A 16988-nucleotide genomic window follows, 5' to 3' on the forward strand; every position below is an offset into this window, starting at 1 on the left:
CCAGCACTTTGGGAGGCCAAGGTGGGTGGATCACCTGAGGTCAGGAGTTCGAGGTCAGCCTCGCCAACATGGTGAAATCTCGTCTTTACTAGAAATACAAAAAAGTAACCGGGCTTGGTGGTAGGCATCTGTAATTCCAGCCACTTGGGAGGCTGAGACAGGAGAATCACTTGAACCTGGGAGACAGAGGTTGCAGTGAGCTGAGATTACAGCATTGCATTCCAGCCTGGGCAACAAGAGTGAAACTGTGTCTCAAAAAAAGAAAAAATAAATAAAAGGGCTTTTCTTTATTTCTGGTTTTGTTTTATCCTTAGGGTTTCAAAAACAAACCAAAAAAGATGGGCCATATAAAGCCCGACTTGATTGATGTTGACCTAATCAGAGGTGAGTTCTTAAATTGTTTTTTATGTACATTATAAAATTATTTCTCAGTGATACTTATTTTTCAATATCTTTTCTGTATGATGGTGTGCTTTAATTTTCGAATGTAGCACTTGACTCTCATCATTCAGGCTGTAGTGCTTTTTCCCCCTCTGCCTTAATACTGTGTGGCTCTATAAATTACATGCATTCATGTAAAAGAGGGGTGAACATAGAGACTTGCTGTTGTATAAATAAGATAAATATATTGTTTAACATTCAAGGAAGCCTGATTTATTTTGAGCTTCTGTCCTAGTGATTGAAGCAAGAAGTTACTACATTTAACAAACATGTAAGAGGGTTTTTTTTTTTTTTTTTTTAACTGAACAGGTTTTGTGCTGATTTTTGCACTCACCTGTTTTAATGTAGTGCTACAGGTGGGCATCAATATGGTGTATATATATGTTTGATGTTTTGTTTTATTGTATGTTTAAAGGCTCAACATTTGCCAAAGCAAAACCTGAAATTCCATGGACATCTCTGACTCGGAAGGGGCTTGTTCGAGTTGTATTTTTTCCATTGTTCAGCAATTGGTGGATTCAGGTTACTTCTTTAAGAATCTTTGTTTGGCTGTTACTGCTTTATTTCATGCAAGGTAATTGGAGGAGCTGGAATAAGCAATGACAGTTTCTTTTTGCTGCTTTTGCTATTAGATAATGAAGACCTACTATTTTTACATTTACCCTTTGATTTCACGGTTTAAAGTATGCAGAAATGGGCTGGACGTGATAGCTTTGCCTGTAATTCCAGAACTTTGGGAGGGTGAGGCGGGCAGATCACAAGTTCAGGAGTTCAAGACCAACAAGTTCAGGAGTTCAAGACCAACCAGGTCAATATGGTGAAACTCCATCTCTACTGAAAATACAAAACTTAGCTAGGTGAGGTAGCGGGTGCCTGTAGTCACAGCTATTCAGGAGGCTGAGGCAGGAGAATCGCTTGAACCTGGGAGGCAGAGGTTGCAGTGAGCCGAGATTGCACCACTGTACTCCAGCCTGGGCAATAGAGCAAGACTCCGTCTCAAAAAAACTAAATAAATAAAAAGTACGCAGAAATGAAGAGACATACACCATTCAGGGTTCATCTTAAAATTATCTGCTAGAAGAGAGCAAACATACTTGTTTAACTCTTTCTCCTCACTTGAGTTTCTTTTTATCTGTCTCACTGGTCTTCTCAGTCTTTTCTTGTGTGTGACCTTTGAGCCTTTGAATATTGGGTATGTGTGGTTTTTTTTGTTTTTGAGACAGAGTCTCTCTCTATCACCCAGGCTGGAGTGCAGTGGCACAATCACAGCTCACTGCAGCCTTGACCTCCCAGACTCAAGCAATCCTTACACCTCAGCTTCCCAAGTAGCTGGCACTACAATTGTATGCCACTGTGCCTGGCTAATTTTTGTATTTTTTTTTTTTTTTTTGTAGAGACAAGGTGATGACATGCTACCCAGGCTGGTCTTGAACTCTTGGGCTCAAGCAGTCCTCCCACCTTGGCCTCCCAAAGTGTTGGAATTACAGGTGTGAGCCAACTGTGTCCAGCCTGAATATTGGATTACCTAAAGTTTGCACACTAGGTTCTGTTCTCTAAGTACTCTCCTTAAGCCCTACTGCTTTAAATGTAGTTGATACACTGATGATGCCCAAATCTGTATCTTCAGGCCAGATCTCTCTGCTGAACTTCAGACTTGTAAATCTAATTGCCTGCTTGACATTTCCATATGGAGATTTAATTGGTATCTTGAACTTAATTACATAAAAAAATGGAATTCTTGACTTGTAGATATGTGTGTATAAACTTGTTCTTCTTTACATCTCCAATTCACTAAATGATACCATCAGTCACCTAGTATTCAGGTGAAAAATTAAATCTTCCTACACTACTCTACCATCAACTCTGACAGGTAATCTGTGACCAAGTCTGTGAGTTCTTCATCCACATTTTTTATTCTATTTATCTCAGTCTCTCCTGCCATGATCTTTGTCCACAGCACCAGCATTTCTTTGCCTAGACCACTGAAATAACATCTGCTCTGAGCCTTCTTTCTATGAATTGTTCTTTCCACAGCAATTACTGAAATCTTTTAAAAACAGAAGCCATATCATGTCATTTTCCTGCTAAAAACCCCGTAGTGACTTCTGTTGACCTTATAATAAAAATCCAAAGTTCTTATCATGGACTATACCCTATAGGACTTGATCCCTGCTCTCCTCTCAGACATCATCTCGCACTATTTCTTACTACTCTTCTCATGCTGGCTCTAGGCATAATGTCCTTTTTTTTTGTTCTTCACACAGAGCCGTTTGTTTCATTTGAAACATTCTTTGTTTTTTTTAAAGATGGAGTTTTGTTCTTTTTGCCCAGGCTAGAGTGCAATGGTGCAATCTTGGCTCACTGCAACCTCTGCCTTTCAGACTTAAGCAGTTCTTTGTGCCTCAGCCTCCCGAGTAACTGGGACTACAGGCACATGCCACCATGTCCGGCTAATTTTGTTGTATTTTTAGTAGGCGTGGGGTTTCACCATGTTGGCCAGGCTCGTCTCAAACTCCTGACCTCAGGTGATTCACCTGCCTTGACCTCCCAAAGTGCTGGGATTACAGGCATGAGCCACCGCGCCTAGCCATTTGACGCATTCTTAAGGCTTTTCAAATGGCTGGCTTTTTTCTCACCTTTAAATCTCAGCTTAACTTTCATAAAGAGGCCATTCCTATCTATATTTCTAAGTAGTCCTAATATCCTCTAGTCACTATCATGTGAATCAGTTTTGATTTTTGTATTACCCATCACTACCTGATGTTTTCTAACTGTGTGCATGGACCCAATATATTCTCTTTACAACTGTATTCCCATTGTCTACCAAGGAAGTAGGCAGTGTATGCTATGGTTACACCTGTGCAAAAAGACATTAATTAGAACAAAGAGTGGGAGAAAGTTGGGTTAAGCTGAAAGAATTATGGGTTATTTACTTTTATCTATGTCAGTTTAAAAATTTTTTAAGTTACAGAATGAAAAATATATGTATGAATTTACAAATCTATAGGTTTTTTTTTTTTAATTTGTGGAAGCGTCATTTTTTAGAATATCTGTGATGGAAATGTTCTGCATCTGTGCTGCCCAGTGTGGTAGCTGCTTAGCCACATGTGGCTATTGAGTATTCAAAATGTAGTTCGTGTCAATAAGAGACTGAATTTTAAATTTTATTTGATTGAAATTAAGTCTTCATAACCATCATTTTAATGGTCGCATAATGATTTATCATATGGGCAGGCCATCATTTAAAAGTATTTTAGGCCGGGCGCGGTGGCTTATGCCTGTAATCCTAGCACTTTGGGAGGCCAAGGTGGGTGGATCACCTGAGGTCAGGAGTTCAAGACCAGCCTGGCCATCATAGTGAAACCCCATCTTTTTAAAATTTTTTTTATTTTTTATTTTAAGATGGGGTTTCACCATGTGTTGGCCAGGCTGGTCTCGAACTCCTGACCTCAAGTGATCTACCCACCTTGGCCTCCCAAAGTGCTGGGATTACAGGTGTGAGCTGTCACACCTGGCTGAAACCCCATCTTTAAAAAAAAAAAATTAAAAAAAATTTTAATATCTGTACAATCTATTGTATGTGAAGTCATATGTAGTCTGTCATATGGATTTATCATAAGCATCTTTTTATAGTTGCTTTTTGGTTTTGTTTTTTTGAGACAGAGCGTTACTCTGTTGCCCAGGCTGGAGTGTAGTGGTGTGATCTTGGCTCACTGCAACCTCTGCCTCCCAGATTAAAGTGATTCTCCTGCCTCAGTTCCCAAGTAACTGGGACTACAGACACATACCACCATGCCTGGCTAATTTTTGTATTTTTAGTAGAGATGGGGTTTCGCTATGTTGGCCAGGCTTGTCTTGAATTCCTGACCTCAGGTGATCTTCCTGCTTCGGATTCCTAGAGTGCTGGGATTATAGGTGTGAGCCACCACACCTGGTCTTTATAGCTTCTTAATAGTCCATTATGTAAGAGTACTGTAATTTATATAATCTTTCTGTCTTAGTCTGTTCAGGCTGCTATAAGAAAAATATCCATAGACTGGGTGGCTTATCAACAACACAAATTTATTTCTGACAATTTTGGAGGCTGGGAAGTCCAGGATCAAGGTGCCAGAAGATGTGGTATCTGGTGAGGGCCTGCTTTCTGATTCATAGGTATCAATCTTCTTGCTGTGTCCTCACGTGTGCTACAAGGGGCAAGGGAGCTCTTAGGAGTCATTTATAAGGGCACTTCTATAAAGGCACTCATCCCGAAACTATAACCAACTGGTTATATGTGACTGGGGACTTCCTTAACATGCTTTCTCACTTTTTACAATGTGGATAGGCTGAGAACTTTTCAAATCTTTAAGTTATGTTTCCTTTTTGCTTAACAATTTGATCTTTTAGATAATTTCTCTTCTCGCATTTTACTATAAGCACATAGGAAGAGCCAAGCTGCACCTTTAACACTTTGCTTCGAAATAGCTTTGATAAAATAGCAGTTTTATCACTTACAAGTTTCACTTTACACATTGTACTAGACCACAAATACAGTTCAGCCAGGTTCTTTGCCACTCTCTAACAAGGATTGTTTTTCCTTCAGTTTCTAAAAACATATTACTTCTCATTTCTGAGACCTCACTGGAATGGGCTTTATCATATTTTGCTAACACTCTGTTCATGGTTACTTATGTATTCTCTAAGAAGATTGAGGCTATTTCTGTAGCTCCCCTTTATCCTTTCCTCCCTCCCTTCCTTTCTTTTTTTTTTTTTTTTTCCAAGACAGAGTCTCATACTGTTGCCCAGCCTGGAGTGTGGTGGCACGATCTTGGCTCACTGCAACCTCCACCTCCTGGAGTCAAGTGATTCTCGTGTGTCAGCCTCCCGAGTAGCTGGGATTACAGGCACATGCCACCATGCCTGCTTATTTTTTTATTTTTAGTAGAGACAGGGGTTTCACCATGTTGGCCAGGCTGGTCTCGAACTCCTGACCTCAGGTGAACCACCCGCTTTGGCCTCCCAAAGTGCTGGGATTACAGGCATGAGCCACTGGATTAATAGAAAATATAAGTTTTTCTTATATTTCTTTAGGATTTATTCTTTGAAATTGAATTAACAGATCAAAGAATGTGGACATTTAAGGCTTTTAGTACACATAATGAAATTGCTGGTGCCACTGTTCTTTTGGAAAGCAATAGATGTGAGAGAACTTATTTTTACCATGGTCAGCATTATTATAATTTTAAAAATTGTTAGCTAGGTGGGGAGCTGTGGCTCAAACCTGTAATTCCAGCACTTTGGGAACCTTTGCGATGTGAAGTCTTGAGGCCAGGAGTTTGAGACCAGCCTAGGAAACATAGCAAGACCGAATCTCTACAAAAAAAAAAAATACAAAAAATTAGCCAGGTGTGGTGGTGCATTCCAGCTACTTGTGAGGCTGAGGTGGGAGGAACACTTGAACCCAGGAGTTCAAGGTTACAGTGAGCTATGATTCATCACTGCACTCTAGCGTGGCTGACAGAGAAAGACCCTGACTATACCTCTGCCCCCCCACAATAAATAATGTTACCTAATTTGACATGCAAAAAATATTTTGCTTGTTGAATATGCATTTCCTTGATCACTTGTAAGAGTGAAATTAAGTATTTTTTCTACACATTTATCATTAAATTATTTATTTCTTCCTTGTTGATAGATATGGCATCATTTATATAAAATTTCCCTGTATGCCATGGTCTGTTTCTAGATTACATATTCAGTTTTGGTTATTCTCATATCTGTGCTATATATTAAATTTTCATATTTGCCATGGTGTGTTTCTGGACTACATACTCTGTACTATTAATTTCTGATTATTCTCATATCTATACCACACTACTTTCATTACTTCATCTACTTAATGTGGATTAACATAGAGGAGGAAAAATGTTTTTCTTTTTTTTTTCTTGAGATGGAGTCTCACTCATTCTGTTACCCAGGCAGGAGTGCAGTGGCATGATCTTGGCTCACTGCAACCTCTGCCTCCCGGGTTCAAGCGATTCTCTTGCCTCAGCCTCACAAGTAGCTGGGATTACAGGTACCCGCCACCACACCTGGCTAATTTTTGTATTTTTAGTAGAAACGGGGTTTCCCCATGTTGGCCATGCTGGTTTCAAACTCCTGACCTCAGGTGATCCGCCCACCTCGGCCTCCCAAAGTGCTGGGATTACAGGCATGAGCCACTGCCCCTGGCCAGGTATTTCTTTATTCTGCTTTCACACATTTTCTCTCAGGCTTTCTTGTTTATCCTTTCCAAAATAGTTTAGCATTATTTATCATGACTAAAACCAAAAACCCTCCTAAAATCAACAATACTGGAATTTGGATTGGAATTCTCTGATTATCCACCTTTCCCCAACACACATACACATATATAAATTTATACATATATTTTTGGAGGATAGACAGAAAATTTGACTTTACAGTATTCCCTTTCCTATACAGAAATATGATTTCTCTCTCCTTTTAATATGCCTTTTTTTTTTTTTTTTAAATTGAGATGGAGTCTCTGTTGCCCAGGCTGAAGTGTAGTGGTATGATCTTACTTGGCTTACTGCAACCTCTGCTGCCCAGGTTCAGGCGATTCTCATGCCTCAGCCTCCTGAGTAGCTGGAACTACAGGCGCATGCCACCATATCCGGCTAATTTTTTGGTATTTTTTAGTAGAGACAGGGTTTCGCCATGTTGGCCAGATTGGCCTCGAACTCCTGATCTCAGGTGACCTACCCACCTCAGCCTCCCAAAGTGCTGGGATTACAGCAGGTGTGAGCCACAGTGCCTAGCCTTAATCAGGACTTTTATTTATCCCTCTGTAAAGCTTTGCAGGATTTTTTCCTTTTTTTAAAAAAAAAAATAGAGAAGGTGGGGGATCTCGCTCCTAGTCCCAGGCTGGAGTGCTATGGCATGATCATATTTCACTACAGCCTTGAGCCCAGGCAATCCTCCCACCTCAGCCTGCTGAGTAGCTGGGACTATAGGTGTATGCCACCACACTCAACTAGTGTTTTAAATTTTTTACTTTTTTTTTTCTTTTTCTTTTTTTTTTTTTTTTTTAAGAGATGAGCTCTTGCTATATTGCCCAGGCTGGTCTTGAATTCCTGGAGTCAAGTGATCTTCCTGCCTCAACCTCCCAAAGTATTGATAATTACAGATGTGAGCCATCACACCCAGCCCTGGATTTTTTTCTTATAAGGCTTGCTTAGATCTCATTAAAGTTAAATTCAGTATTTTTTTTTATTGTGGTAAAATATATACAACATGAAGTTCACCATCTTAACCATTTTTTAGTGTAGAGTTCAGTCGCATTAAGTATATTGATATTGGAATACAGCCACCACCGTCCATTCCCAGAAATTTTTCATCTTCCCAAACTCAAGCTCCATACCAATTAAACTACCTATTTCCCCTACCCATAGTCCCTGGCAACCACCGTTCTACTTTCTATGTATGTAATTTTGACTACTCTGGGAACGTCATATAAGCAGAATCATACGGTATTTGTCCTTTTGTAACTGGCTTATTTCACTTAGCATAATCATGGTCACCCATGTAAAATGTTTCAGAATTCTTCCTTTTTAAGGCTGAATTGCATTCCATTGTACGTATATGCCATGTTTTGTTTATACATTCATCTATTGAGAGATACTTAGAGATATCCACCTGAAATTAAAATATTTTGTCTTTGTTGCTGCTGCTGAAAATACATGACTTTTAAAGTCTATTTTTTTTTTTTTTACAAATTTTAAGTGGTTTTTGCTGTCACATTTGAAAGCTATTGGTTTACAATTAAAATTGTTATAACCAGCCACTTTATTAAACTCATTATCATCAATTCTAATAGTTTTTCAGTGCTTGTATTAGATTTTATAATGATACAACCATATAGTTGGCAGATGTTGGAAATTTGGTTTTCTTCTTTCCCATACATTTCATTTACTTTCACCAGATCAGTTAGCATTTCAGAGTAATGTTAAGTGATAACAGTGAATGGTCATTCTTGTTTTATTCCTGATGCAGAATGTCTTCACTAACATATGATATGTATTGATTTTAGTTATATATTCTTTAGCATGTTAAGTATTTTTTATTCTTAATATTTTAGAAAAGATGGGCATTTGAGGTGAACTACAAATCTGGAATGTGTGTATGTGCTTTTTAAATATAATGCCTTTTTTTTAATTGTTACTGGGAGTTGGGTCAGACTTCACAGGTTGAGGGCACAATCCTCCACAAGACTGTTCTCACTTCAGATACCAGCCTCAAGTTTGGGGGTTCCCAGGGTCACTCTCATTTCTGACCAGGTAGCTACAGTTTTGGGAATCCCCCAGGTACTCCCTTAGGTTTGATGATTGGGTGAAATGACTCTCAGAACTCCAGAAGGTGCTAAACTTACAGTTAGAGTTTCATTCTAGCAACAGGATTTAAATGAGAAGAGAGATATAAGGGAGCGCTTGGGATGGTTCCAAACAGGATGCTTCTGTTGTCCTCAGGTAGCAATATGCAGAATATTGCCATCCAGGGAAGCTCCCTGAGGCTTTGGTATGTAGAGTTTTTATTGAGACTTTATTATTTAGACCTGATTGATGGAATCATTGACATGTGGTTGAATGCAGCCTCCATCCCCCTTCACTCCTCAGAGGTCTCCTAATGTGGCTCAAAGACCCAAACCTTTAATCACATAGTTGGTCTTTTTGGAGTGACCAGCAGCCATCCTAGGTACCTCATAAACTATCAGTTCTGGCACAAGGGTCCCACAGTAAATAGCAAAGTTACTTCTGTCATTTAGGAAATTCGGGGGTTTAGAGGTTACCTCCCAGGAACTGGGATCAAATGCCAACTAAATTCTTTTTTTTTTTTTAACTTTTTAATTTTTGTGGATATATAGTACGTATGTATATTTTTAAGGTACATGAGATACTTTGATACAGGCATGCAATGCATAATAATCACATCATGGCAAATAGGGTATTCATCTTAAACATTTATCCTTTGTGTTACAAATAATCCAGTTATACTATTTTAGTTATTTTTAAATGTACCATTAAATTATTGACTCCATAGTTAATAACATAGGATTGACTATAGTCATCCTGTTGTGCAATCAAATACTAGGTCTTTTTCATTCTGTCCCATGAATCATCCCCATCCCCCACTCCACCCCCACTACCCTTCTCAGCCTCAGGTAACCATCCTTCTACTCTCTGGCTCCTGGAGTTCAGTCATTTTAATTTTTAGCTCCCCCAAATAAGTGAGAACATGTGAAGTTTGTCTTTCTGTGCTTGGTTTATATCACTTAACATAAAATCCTCCAGTTCCATTCATGTTGTTGCAAATGACAGAATCTTATTTTTATGAATGAATAGTACTCCATTGTGTAGATGCACCACATTTTCTTTATCTGTTCGTCTGTTGATGGACACTTAGGTTGCTTCCAGATCTTGGCTATTGTGAACAGTGTAGTAACAAATGTGGGAGTGCAGATGTCTCTTTGATATACTGTACTGATTTCCTTTCTTTCTTTTGTTCTTTTTTGTTTGTTTTGAGATGGAGTTTCATTTTGTCACCCAGGGACTGGAGTGCAGTGGCATCATCTCGGCTCACTGCAACCTCCGCCTCCTGAGTTCAAGTGATTCTCCTGCCTCAGCCTCCTGAGTAGCTGGGATTACAGGTGCCTGCCACCATGTCTGGAAAATTTTTGTATTTTTAGTAGAGGTGGGGTTTCACCATGTTGCCCAGGCTGGTCTTGAACTCCTGACCTCAAGTGATCTGCCCACTTTGGCCTCCCAAAGTGCCGAGATTACAGGCATGAGCCACAGTGCCTGACTACTGTTTTTCTTTCTTTTGGGCATATATCCAGCAGTGGGATTGCTGGATCATATGGTAGTTCAATTTTTATTTGAGGAACCTCCAAACTGGTCTTCATAGTGATTGTACTGCTTTACATTCCCACCAACGGTGTACAAGGTTTCCCTTTTCTCCATATCCTTTCCAGCATTTGTTATCGCCTGTCTTTTGGATAAAAGCCATTTTAACTGGGGTGAGATGATATCTTATTGTGGCTTTGATTTGCGTTTCTATGATCAACGATATGAGCACCTTTTCATACACCAGTTTGCCATTTATATGTTTTCTTTTGAGAAATGTCTATTCAGATCTTTTGCCCATTTAAAAATCAGATTATTAGATTCTTTTGTATAGAGTTGTTTGAGCTCCTTATATATTCTGGTTATTAATCCCTTGTCAGATGGATAATTTGCACGCACTTTATCTCATTCTGTGAGTTGTCTCTTCTCTTGGTTGATTGTTTCCTTTGCTGTGTAGAAGCTCCCTCGGCCCCTGCCTCCCGAGACAGAGTCTCACTCTGTCGCCCAGGCTGGAATGCAGTGGTGTGATCTTGGCTTAACTTGATGTGATCCTATTTGTCCATTTTTGTTTCACCAACCAAATTTTTTTTTTTTTTTTTTTTTTTTTTGAGACAGGTTCTCACTCTGTTGCCCAGTCTGGAGTGCAGTGGTGCGATCTTGGCTCACTACAGCCTTGACTACCCAGGCTCAAATGATCCTCCCACATCAGCCTGCCCGGTAGGCTGGGAGTGGGACCACAGGCACGTGCCACCATGTTCAGCTAATTTTTTGGAGTTTTTGTAGAGATCAATTTTTGCCATGTTGCCCAGATCTTGAACTTCTGGGCTCAAATTATCCACCCACCAGGCCTCACAAAGTGGTGAGATTTCAGATGTGAGCCACCATGCCCAGCCACCAACCAAATTCTTTATTCATAACTGTCAATTGAGTTGATTTGTATGGATGTGATCAAAATATACATTGTGTGAAATTATTACATTAATTCAGTTGAGTCAACAAATACTGAAGCCTATTGTGTCTGTGCCAAGTAGTCGTCTAGATGCTAAGATAAATTTTCTACTTTTAAATGTCGAATTCACTTTGATAGTATTTCAGTCATTTATCCAACATATATTGAGTGCCTATTCTGTGCCCCCGGTACTGGTTTTAGACATAACAGTGAATAACCGAGACAAAACTCCCCATCTTCATGGTGCTTACTTTTAGTGGTAACTTTATATTCACATTCTCAAGTCAAAAAAGTCTGTAGTATATTGTTTGGGTGCTTTTATTATTGTCTTTGAACATTGGGATTTTATTAGGGCATGAAAGAGGTAACTATTTCTCCACACAGGAATAGTTTGTATAGAACAAGAATTACTATTTATGTGAAAATCTGAACTATGTTAAAATATGGAAATAATCTTTGATATTTTTCCATTTCTTTCATTTACTTTAAACATTTTATATATATGCTTTAATTTGCATTTCATATGTGTGTGTGTGTGTATATATATATATATACACACATATATACACACACACACACGCATACATGTATTTCCTCTTTATTATATATGAAATGAAAAGGCAATATAGCATAGTAGTTTTAGATTGAGGATTCAGGAGCCTGACTACCTAGGTTCAGTTCCCATCTTTGCTCTTTGCTTTCTGTGTAGCTTTGGAAAATATTCTACCTTTGAGTAACACAATATTTCAGGATGTGTGTTATATACAGCATCTTGTTGTTTTGCAGTGGAAACCCTTTTGAAATATCCAAATTATCATGCTGCCAGAAAGCGAAATCCTTTTAACACAGTATTCTTCACTTGCTGAGGGATATAGGGCTTCCGGTTTTCACTTGACTGATATGCTGCTGGATGAGTATTGTAGGAAATTATTTACTTCTGTACTTTTTTAAAATGATGGATTTTTAAAGAAACAGTTTGTATAGTTTTTAAAATTAATTTTAAAGATGAACTCTAATGTTTGACATCTTAAAACCTCTTCAGTTATAGCAATTGTCTTATATTTGATGATGCCCATTGTGAATGTAAGTGAAGTTCTTGGACCCTTGTGCCTTATGCTACTCATGGGAACTGTCCACTGTCAAATTGTGTCTACTCAGTTAACAAGACCGTCAGGAAACAATGGAAATCGGAGAAGAAGGTAAGATGAGAAAGTACACTGTAGTTGTTGTGTATTGTTTGAGAGAGGTATTGTAGAGATTTATAAAACCTTTGATTCATTTAAAGTCTCCATCTTTTGTGTATTTTTTAATTATTTTTTTGGCTTGGAAAATGAATGCATTACTTTGCGGTTTTCTCCTTGATGCTGAGAAACCTTATTGCAAACTTTTAGTTTCAGTTTGAGATTTTGTCATTCAGTATGGTTGTTTAAAAGGAAAATTTCTATACTTTATTATTCTTCATTAAAATTATCTTATAGATTGGCTTTGAAAAAACATTTTCTTTTAAATTCAGTCTTAATCAAAACTTGGTGAAAATTCACTGTAAACAAAGATCTTGGTACATTTGGTTAGTGCAACTAATATTTTACCTTTTTTCAAAAGTGTGTAATAAGAATTGATTTCTAAGTAGTCTAAACTCTTTTTTTTTTTGAGATGGAGTCTCATTCTGTCACCCAGGGACTGGAGTGCAGTGATCATCTTGGCTCACTGCAACCTCTGCCTCCTGAGTTCAAGTGATTCTCCTGCCTCAGCCTCCCAAGTAGCTGGGATTACAGGCACCCGCTACCATGCCCAGCTAATTTTTTTGTATTTTTAGTAGAGATGGGGTTTCACTATGTTGTCCAGGTTGGTCTTGAACTCCTGACCTCATGATCTGCCCACCTTGGCCTCCCAAAGTGCTGGGATTAGAGGCATGAGCCATGGTGCCTGGCTTTTTTTTTTTTTTTTTTTTTTTTAATGAGATGGAGGTTTGCTCTTGTTGCCCAGGCTGGAGTGCAGTGGCACAATCTTGGCTCACTGCAACCTCTACCACCTCCTGGGTTCAAGCGATTCTCCTGCCTCAGGCTCCCAAGTAGCTGGGCTTACAGGTGTATGTCACCATGCCCGGCTAATTTTTTTGTGTGTGTATTTAGTAGAGACAGGTTTTCATCATGTTGGTCAGGCTGGTCGGGAACTCCTGACCTTAGGTGATCCACCTGCCTCGGCCTCCCAAAGTGTTGGAATTACAGGTGTGAGCCACTGCACCTGGCCGTCTAAACTTTTAATAAGGATTGATTTGGCTTTTCTTTACATACTGAATTCATGTTATATTTTAATGGATTATATGGTTTATATGAGTTTTGGAACTGTTGAAGATTTCTTAGGTATGTGCATTATCTTCTAGAAGTTATGTTATCTTTCCTCAGAGTATCTCTAGATTTTTGCCTGCGTAAGCAATTACTAAGTACAAATTTTCCATTAGGTGAAATGAATTTCAGCATACTCTTATTTTTGAATGTTATTATTTATTTATTTATTTATTTATTTATTTTTTGAGACAGTTTCACTCTTATTACCCAGGCTGGAGTGCAATGGCGTGATCTCGGCTCACCGCAACCTCCGCCTCCTGGGTTCAGGCAATTCTCCTGCCTCAGCCTCCTGAGTAGCTGGGATTACAGGCACGAGCCACCATGCCCAGCTAATTTTTTGTATTTTTAGTAGAGACGGGGTTTCACCATGTTGACCAGGATGGTCTCGATCTCTTGACCTCGTGATCCACCCGCCTCGGCCTCCCAAAGTGCTGGGATTACAGGCTTGAGCCACTGCGCCCGGCTGAATGTTATTTTTAAAAAGTTTTTTAAAAGAAGAGTTCTTCTAAATTCAATTAAATTGATGTTTTCTAAGGAAGTAAAATGCTATGGTATGTCTTACTGGTATTTATAGGATATATCTTTTAATTGTATAGGATATCAAGAAAAAGTGATCAGTTGCTATTTTTCTAAGTTACCCTTATAAAATAAGCCATAAGAGGTAGATTCCTAATGTCCATATTTAAAGAAATTCCTCCTTCTGCTAGTGGTGTTGAATGTGCCTGAACAGACTGTTGGTCATACAAGTGGAAATTTTTTTTAGTAGATTCTGAATAGCAGTTCTATTTCTTTAATGACTGAAAAAAATGGTAGCATAGGACTTTGGTTTGGAATCTGTTTTGCCCTCAAATCAGAAAGTACTTGTATAATTTATCCTCAGTATATGAAGTTAAACGATACTTGATTTTAGGCAGTAATTTATCAGTATAGTTTTCTGTAGGGATATTTTGGGCAGAAATAGAAAGGGTCTTGAATAATCTGAAGCTATTGAAATTTTTTTTTTGTAGAAAATTACGAAAAACTGTAAATGGTGATGGGAGCCGAGAAAATGGAAATAATTCCTCTGATAAAGTCAGAGGAATAGAAACTTTGGAATCTGTACCTGTTATTGGTGGTTTTTGGGAGACTATCTTTGGCAACAGGTGGGAGTCTTTTTTTCCTTGATGTTGTATTCACATAGTGTTTACAAAGCATATAGTATCATCAGACCATAGGAATAAGTAGTGTAGACTTGTTATGGTGTGATTTTTTAGGGTTATCAGAGGATTTGCTTGCTGAAAATTTGGTCTTCACTGTTATGTTACCTGTGAATGCAGTAATCTATCATTAAAGTATCATTCTGGTTTTTTTTTTTTTTGAGACGGTATCTCATTTTGGAGTGCCGTGGCATGATCTTGGCTCACTGCAACCTCTGCCTTTCAGGTTCAAGCAATTCTCCTGCCTCAGCCTCCTGAGTAGCTGGGATTACAGGTGCTTGCCACAACACCTGGCTAATTTTTGTATTTTTAGTGTTTCACCATGTTGCCCAGGCTGATCTCAAATCCCTGACCTCAAGCCTCAGGTGTGAGCCACCACACCTGGCCTGATTTCCTTTCTTTTGGTTAATATGCCCAGCAGCAGGAATGCTGGATCATATGGTAGTTCTATTTTTGTTTATTTGAGGAACCTCCAAGCTGGTCTTCATAGTGGTTGTACTACTTTACATTCTTACCAGCAGTGTGCAAGGGTTCCCTTTTCTCCATATCCTTTCCAGCATTTGTTATCACCTGTCTTTTGGATAAAAGCCATTTTAACTGGGATGAGATAATATCTAATTGTGGTTTTAATTTGCATTTCTGTGATCAATGATGTGAACACCTTTTCATACACCTGTTTGCCGTTTGTATGTCTTCTGACAAATGTCTATTCAGATCTTTTGCCCATTTAAAAATCAGATTATTAAATTCTTTTGTATAGAGTTGCTTGAGCTCCTTATATATTCTGGTTATTAATCCCTTCTCAGATGGATAATTTGCAGAGACTTTCTCTCATTCTGTGAGCTGTCTTTTCACTTGGTTGATTGTTTCCTTTGCTACATAGAAGCTTTCTAACTTGATGTGATATCATTTGTCCATTTTGCTTTGGTTGCCTGTGCTCATGGAGTGTTATTTAAGAAATCTTTGCCCAGACCAATGTTTGGAGGGTTTCCCTAGTGTTTTCTTTTAGTAGTTTCATAGTTTGGGGTCCTAGATTTAGATCTTTAATTCACTTTTATTTGATACTGTATATGGTGAGAGATAAGGGTCTAGTTTCATTCTTCCACATGTGGATGTTCAGTTTTTCCAGCGCTGTTTATTGAAGAAATTGTCCTTTCTCCAATGTATGTTCTTGGCATCTTTGTCAAAACTGAGTTCAGTGTTGGTGGGGCGTGGTGGCTGATGCCTATAATCTCAGCATTTTGGGAGGCTGAGGCGGATGGATCATTTGAGGTCAGGAGTTCCAGACCAGCCTGGCCAAGATGGTGAAACCTTGTCTGTACTAAAAATACAAGAATTAGCTGGGTGTAGTGGTGGGTACCTGTAATCCCAGCTACTCGGAAGGTGGAAGCAAGATAATCACTTGAACCTGGGAGGCAGAGGTTGTAGTGAGCCAAGATCTCACCACTGTACTCCAGCCTGAGTGACAGAGCGTGACCCTGTCTCAAAAAAAAAAAAAAAAAGAAAAGAAAAACAGGGTTCACTGTAGATGTATGGATTTATTTCTGAGTTCTCAATTCTGTTCCATTAGCCTATGTGTTTTTATGCCAGTATCATGCTCCTTTGGTTATTATAGTACTGTAATATAATTTGAAGTCAAGTAATGTGATTCCTTCAGTTTGTTATTTTTACTCAGAATAGCTTTGGCTATTTTGGGTCTTGTTTTATTCTGTATGAATTTTAAGATTGTTTTTTCTATTTCTGTGAAGAATGTCATCAGTATTTTTATAGGGAGTGAATTGCATCTGAAGATTGCTTTGGTTAGTATGGATATTTTTAACAATATTGATTCTTCCATTTTATAAATTATCTTTCCATATTTTTTGCATTCTCTTCAATTTCTTACATCAATGTTTTATAGTTTTTATTATAGAGATCTTTCACTTCTTTGGTTAATTGCTAGGTGTTTAATATTATTTGTAGCTATTAGAAATGGTATCATTTTCTTGATTTCTTTTTTAGATTGTTTGCTGTTGGCCTATAGAAATGCTACTGATTTTTTATGTTGATTTTGTATCCTGCAACATTAATGAATTTTTTTATCAGTTCTAATACTTTTTTGGCAGAATCTTTAGGTTTTTCCAAATATAAAATTTTATCTCTAAACAAAGGTAATTTGAATTCTTCTTTTGCA

The 16988-nt window shown here is 38.4% G+C and overlaps 1 protein-coding gene across 12 annotated transcripts in view; it reads left to right on the forward strand.

The window, feature by feature from the left end:
• Nucleotides 1-16988, forward strand: part of PHTF1 (putative homeodomain transcription factor 1) — an 86957-nt gene that overhangs the window by 19615 nt on the left and 50354 nt on the right. For 8 of the 12 annotated variants that reach the window (XR_012512529.1, XR_012512528.1, XM_039460803.2 and 5 more), the window contains 4 exons: nucleotides 315-384; nucleotides 857-1015; nucleotides 12314-12470; nucleotides 14627-14761. Coding sequence is in view for 10 of the 12 variants with exons in the window: in XM_039460802.2 (XP_039316736.1) it covers nucleotides 315-384; nucleotides 857-1015; nucleotides 12314-12470; nucleotides 14627-14761 (521 nt within the window). In the remaining 2 variants the exon portion in view is untranslated. Of the gene's footprint in view, nucleotides 1-314; nucleotides 385-856; nucleotides 1016-3938; nucleotides 4568-12313; nucleotides 12471-14626; nucleotides 14762-16988 lie in introns of those variants that run through there. The other 4 variants (XM_074381237.1, XM_039460805.2, XM_074381238.1 and 1 more) reach the window with 2 other exon arrangements.

Source organism: Saimiri boliviensis, chromosome 11, assembly GCF_048565385.1.
Source record: "Saimiri boliviensis isolate mSaiBol1 chromosome 11, mSaiBol1.pri, whole genome shotgun sequence".
NCBI classification, from domain to species: domain Eukaryota; kingdom Metazoa; phylum Chordata; class Mammalia; order Primates; family Cebidae; genus Saimiri; species Saimiri boliviensis.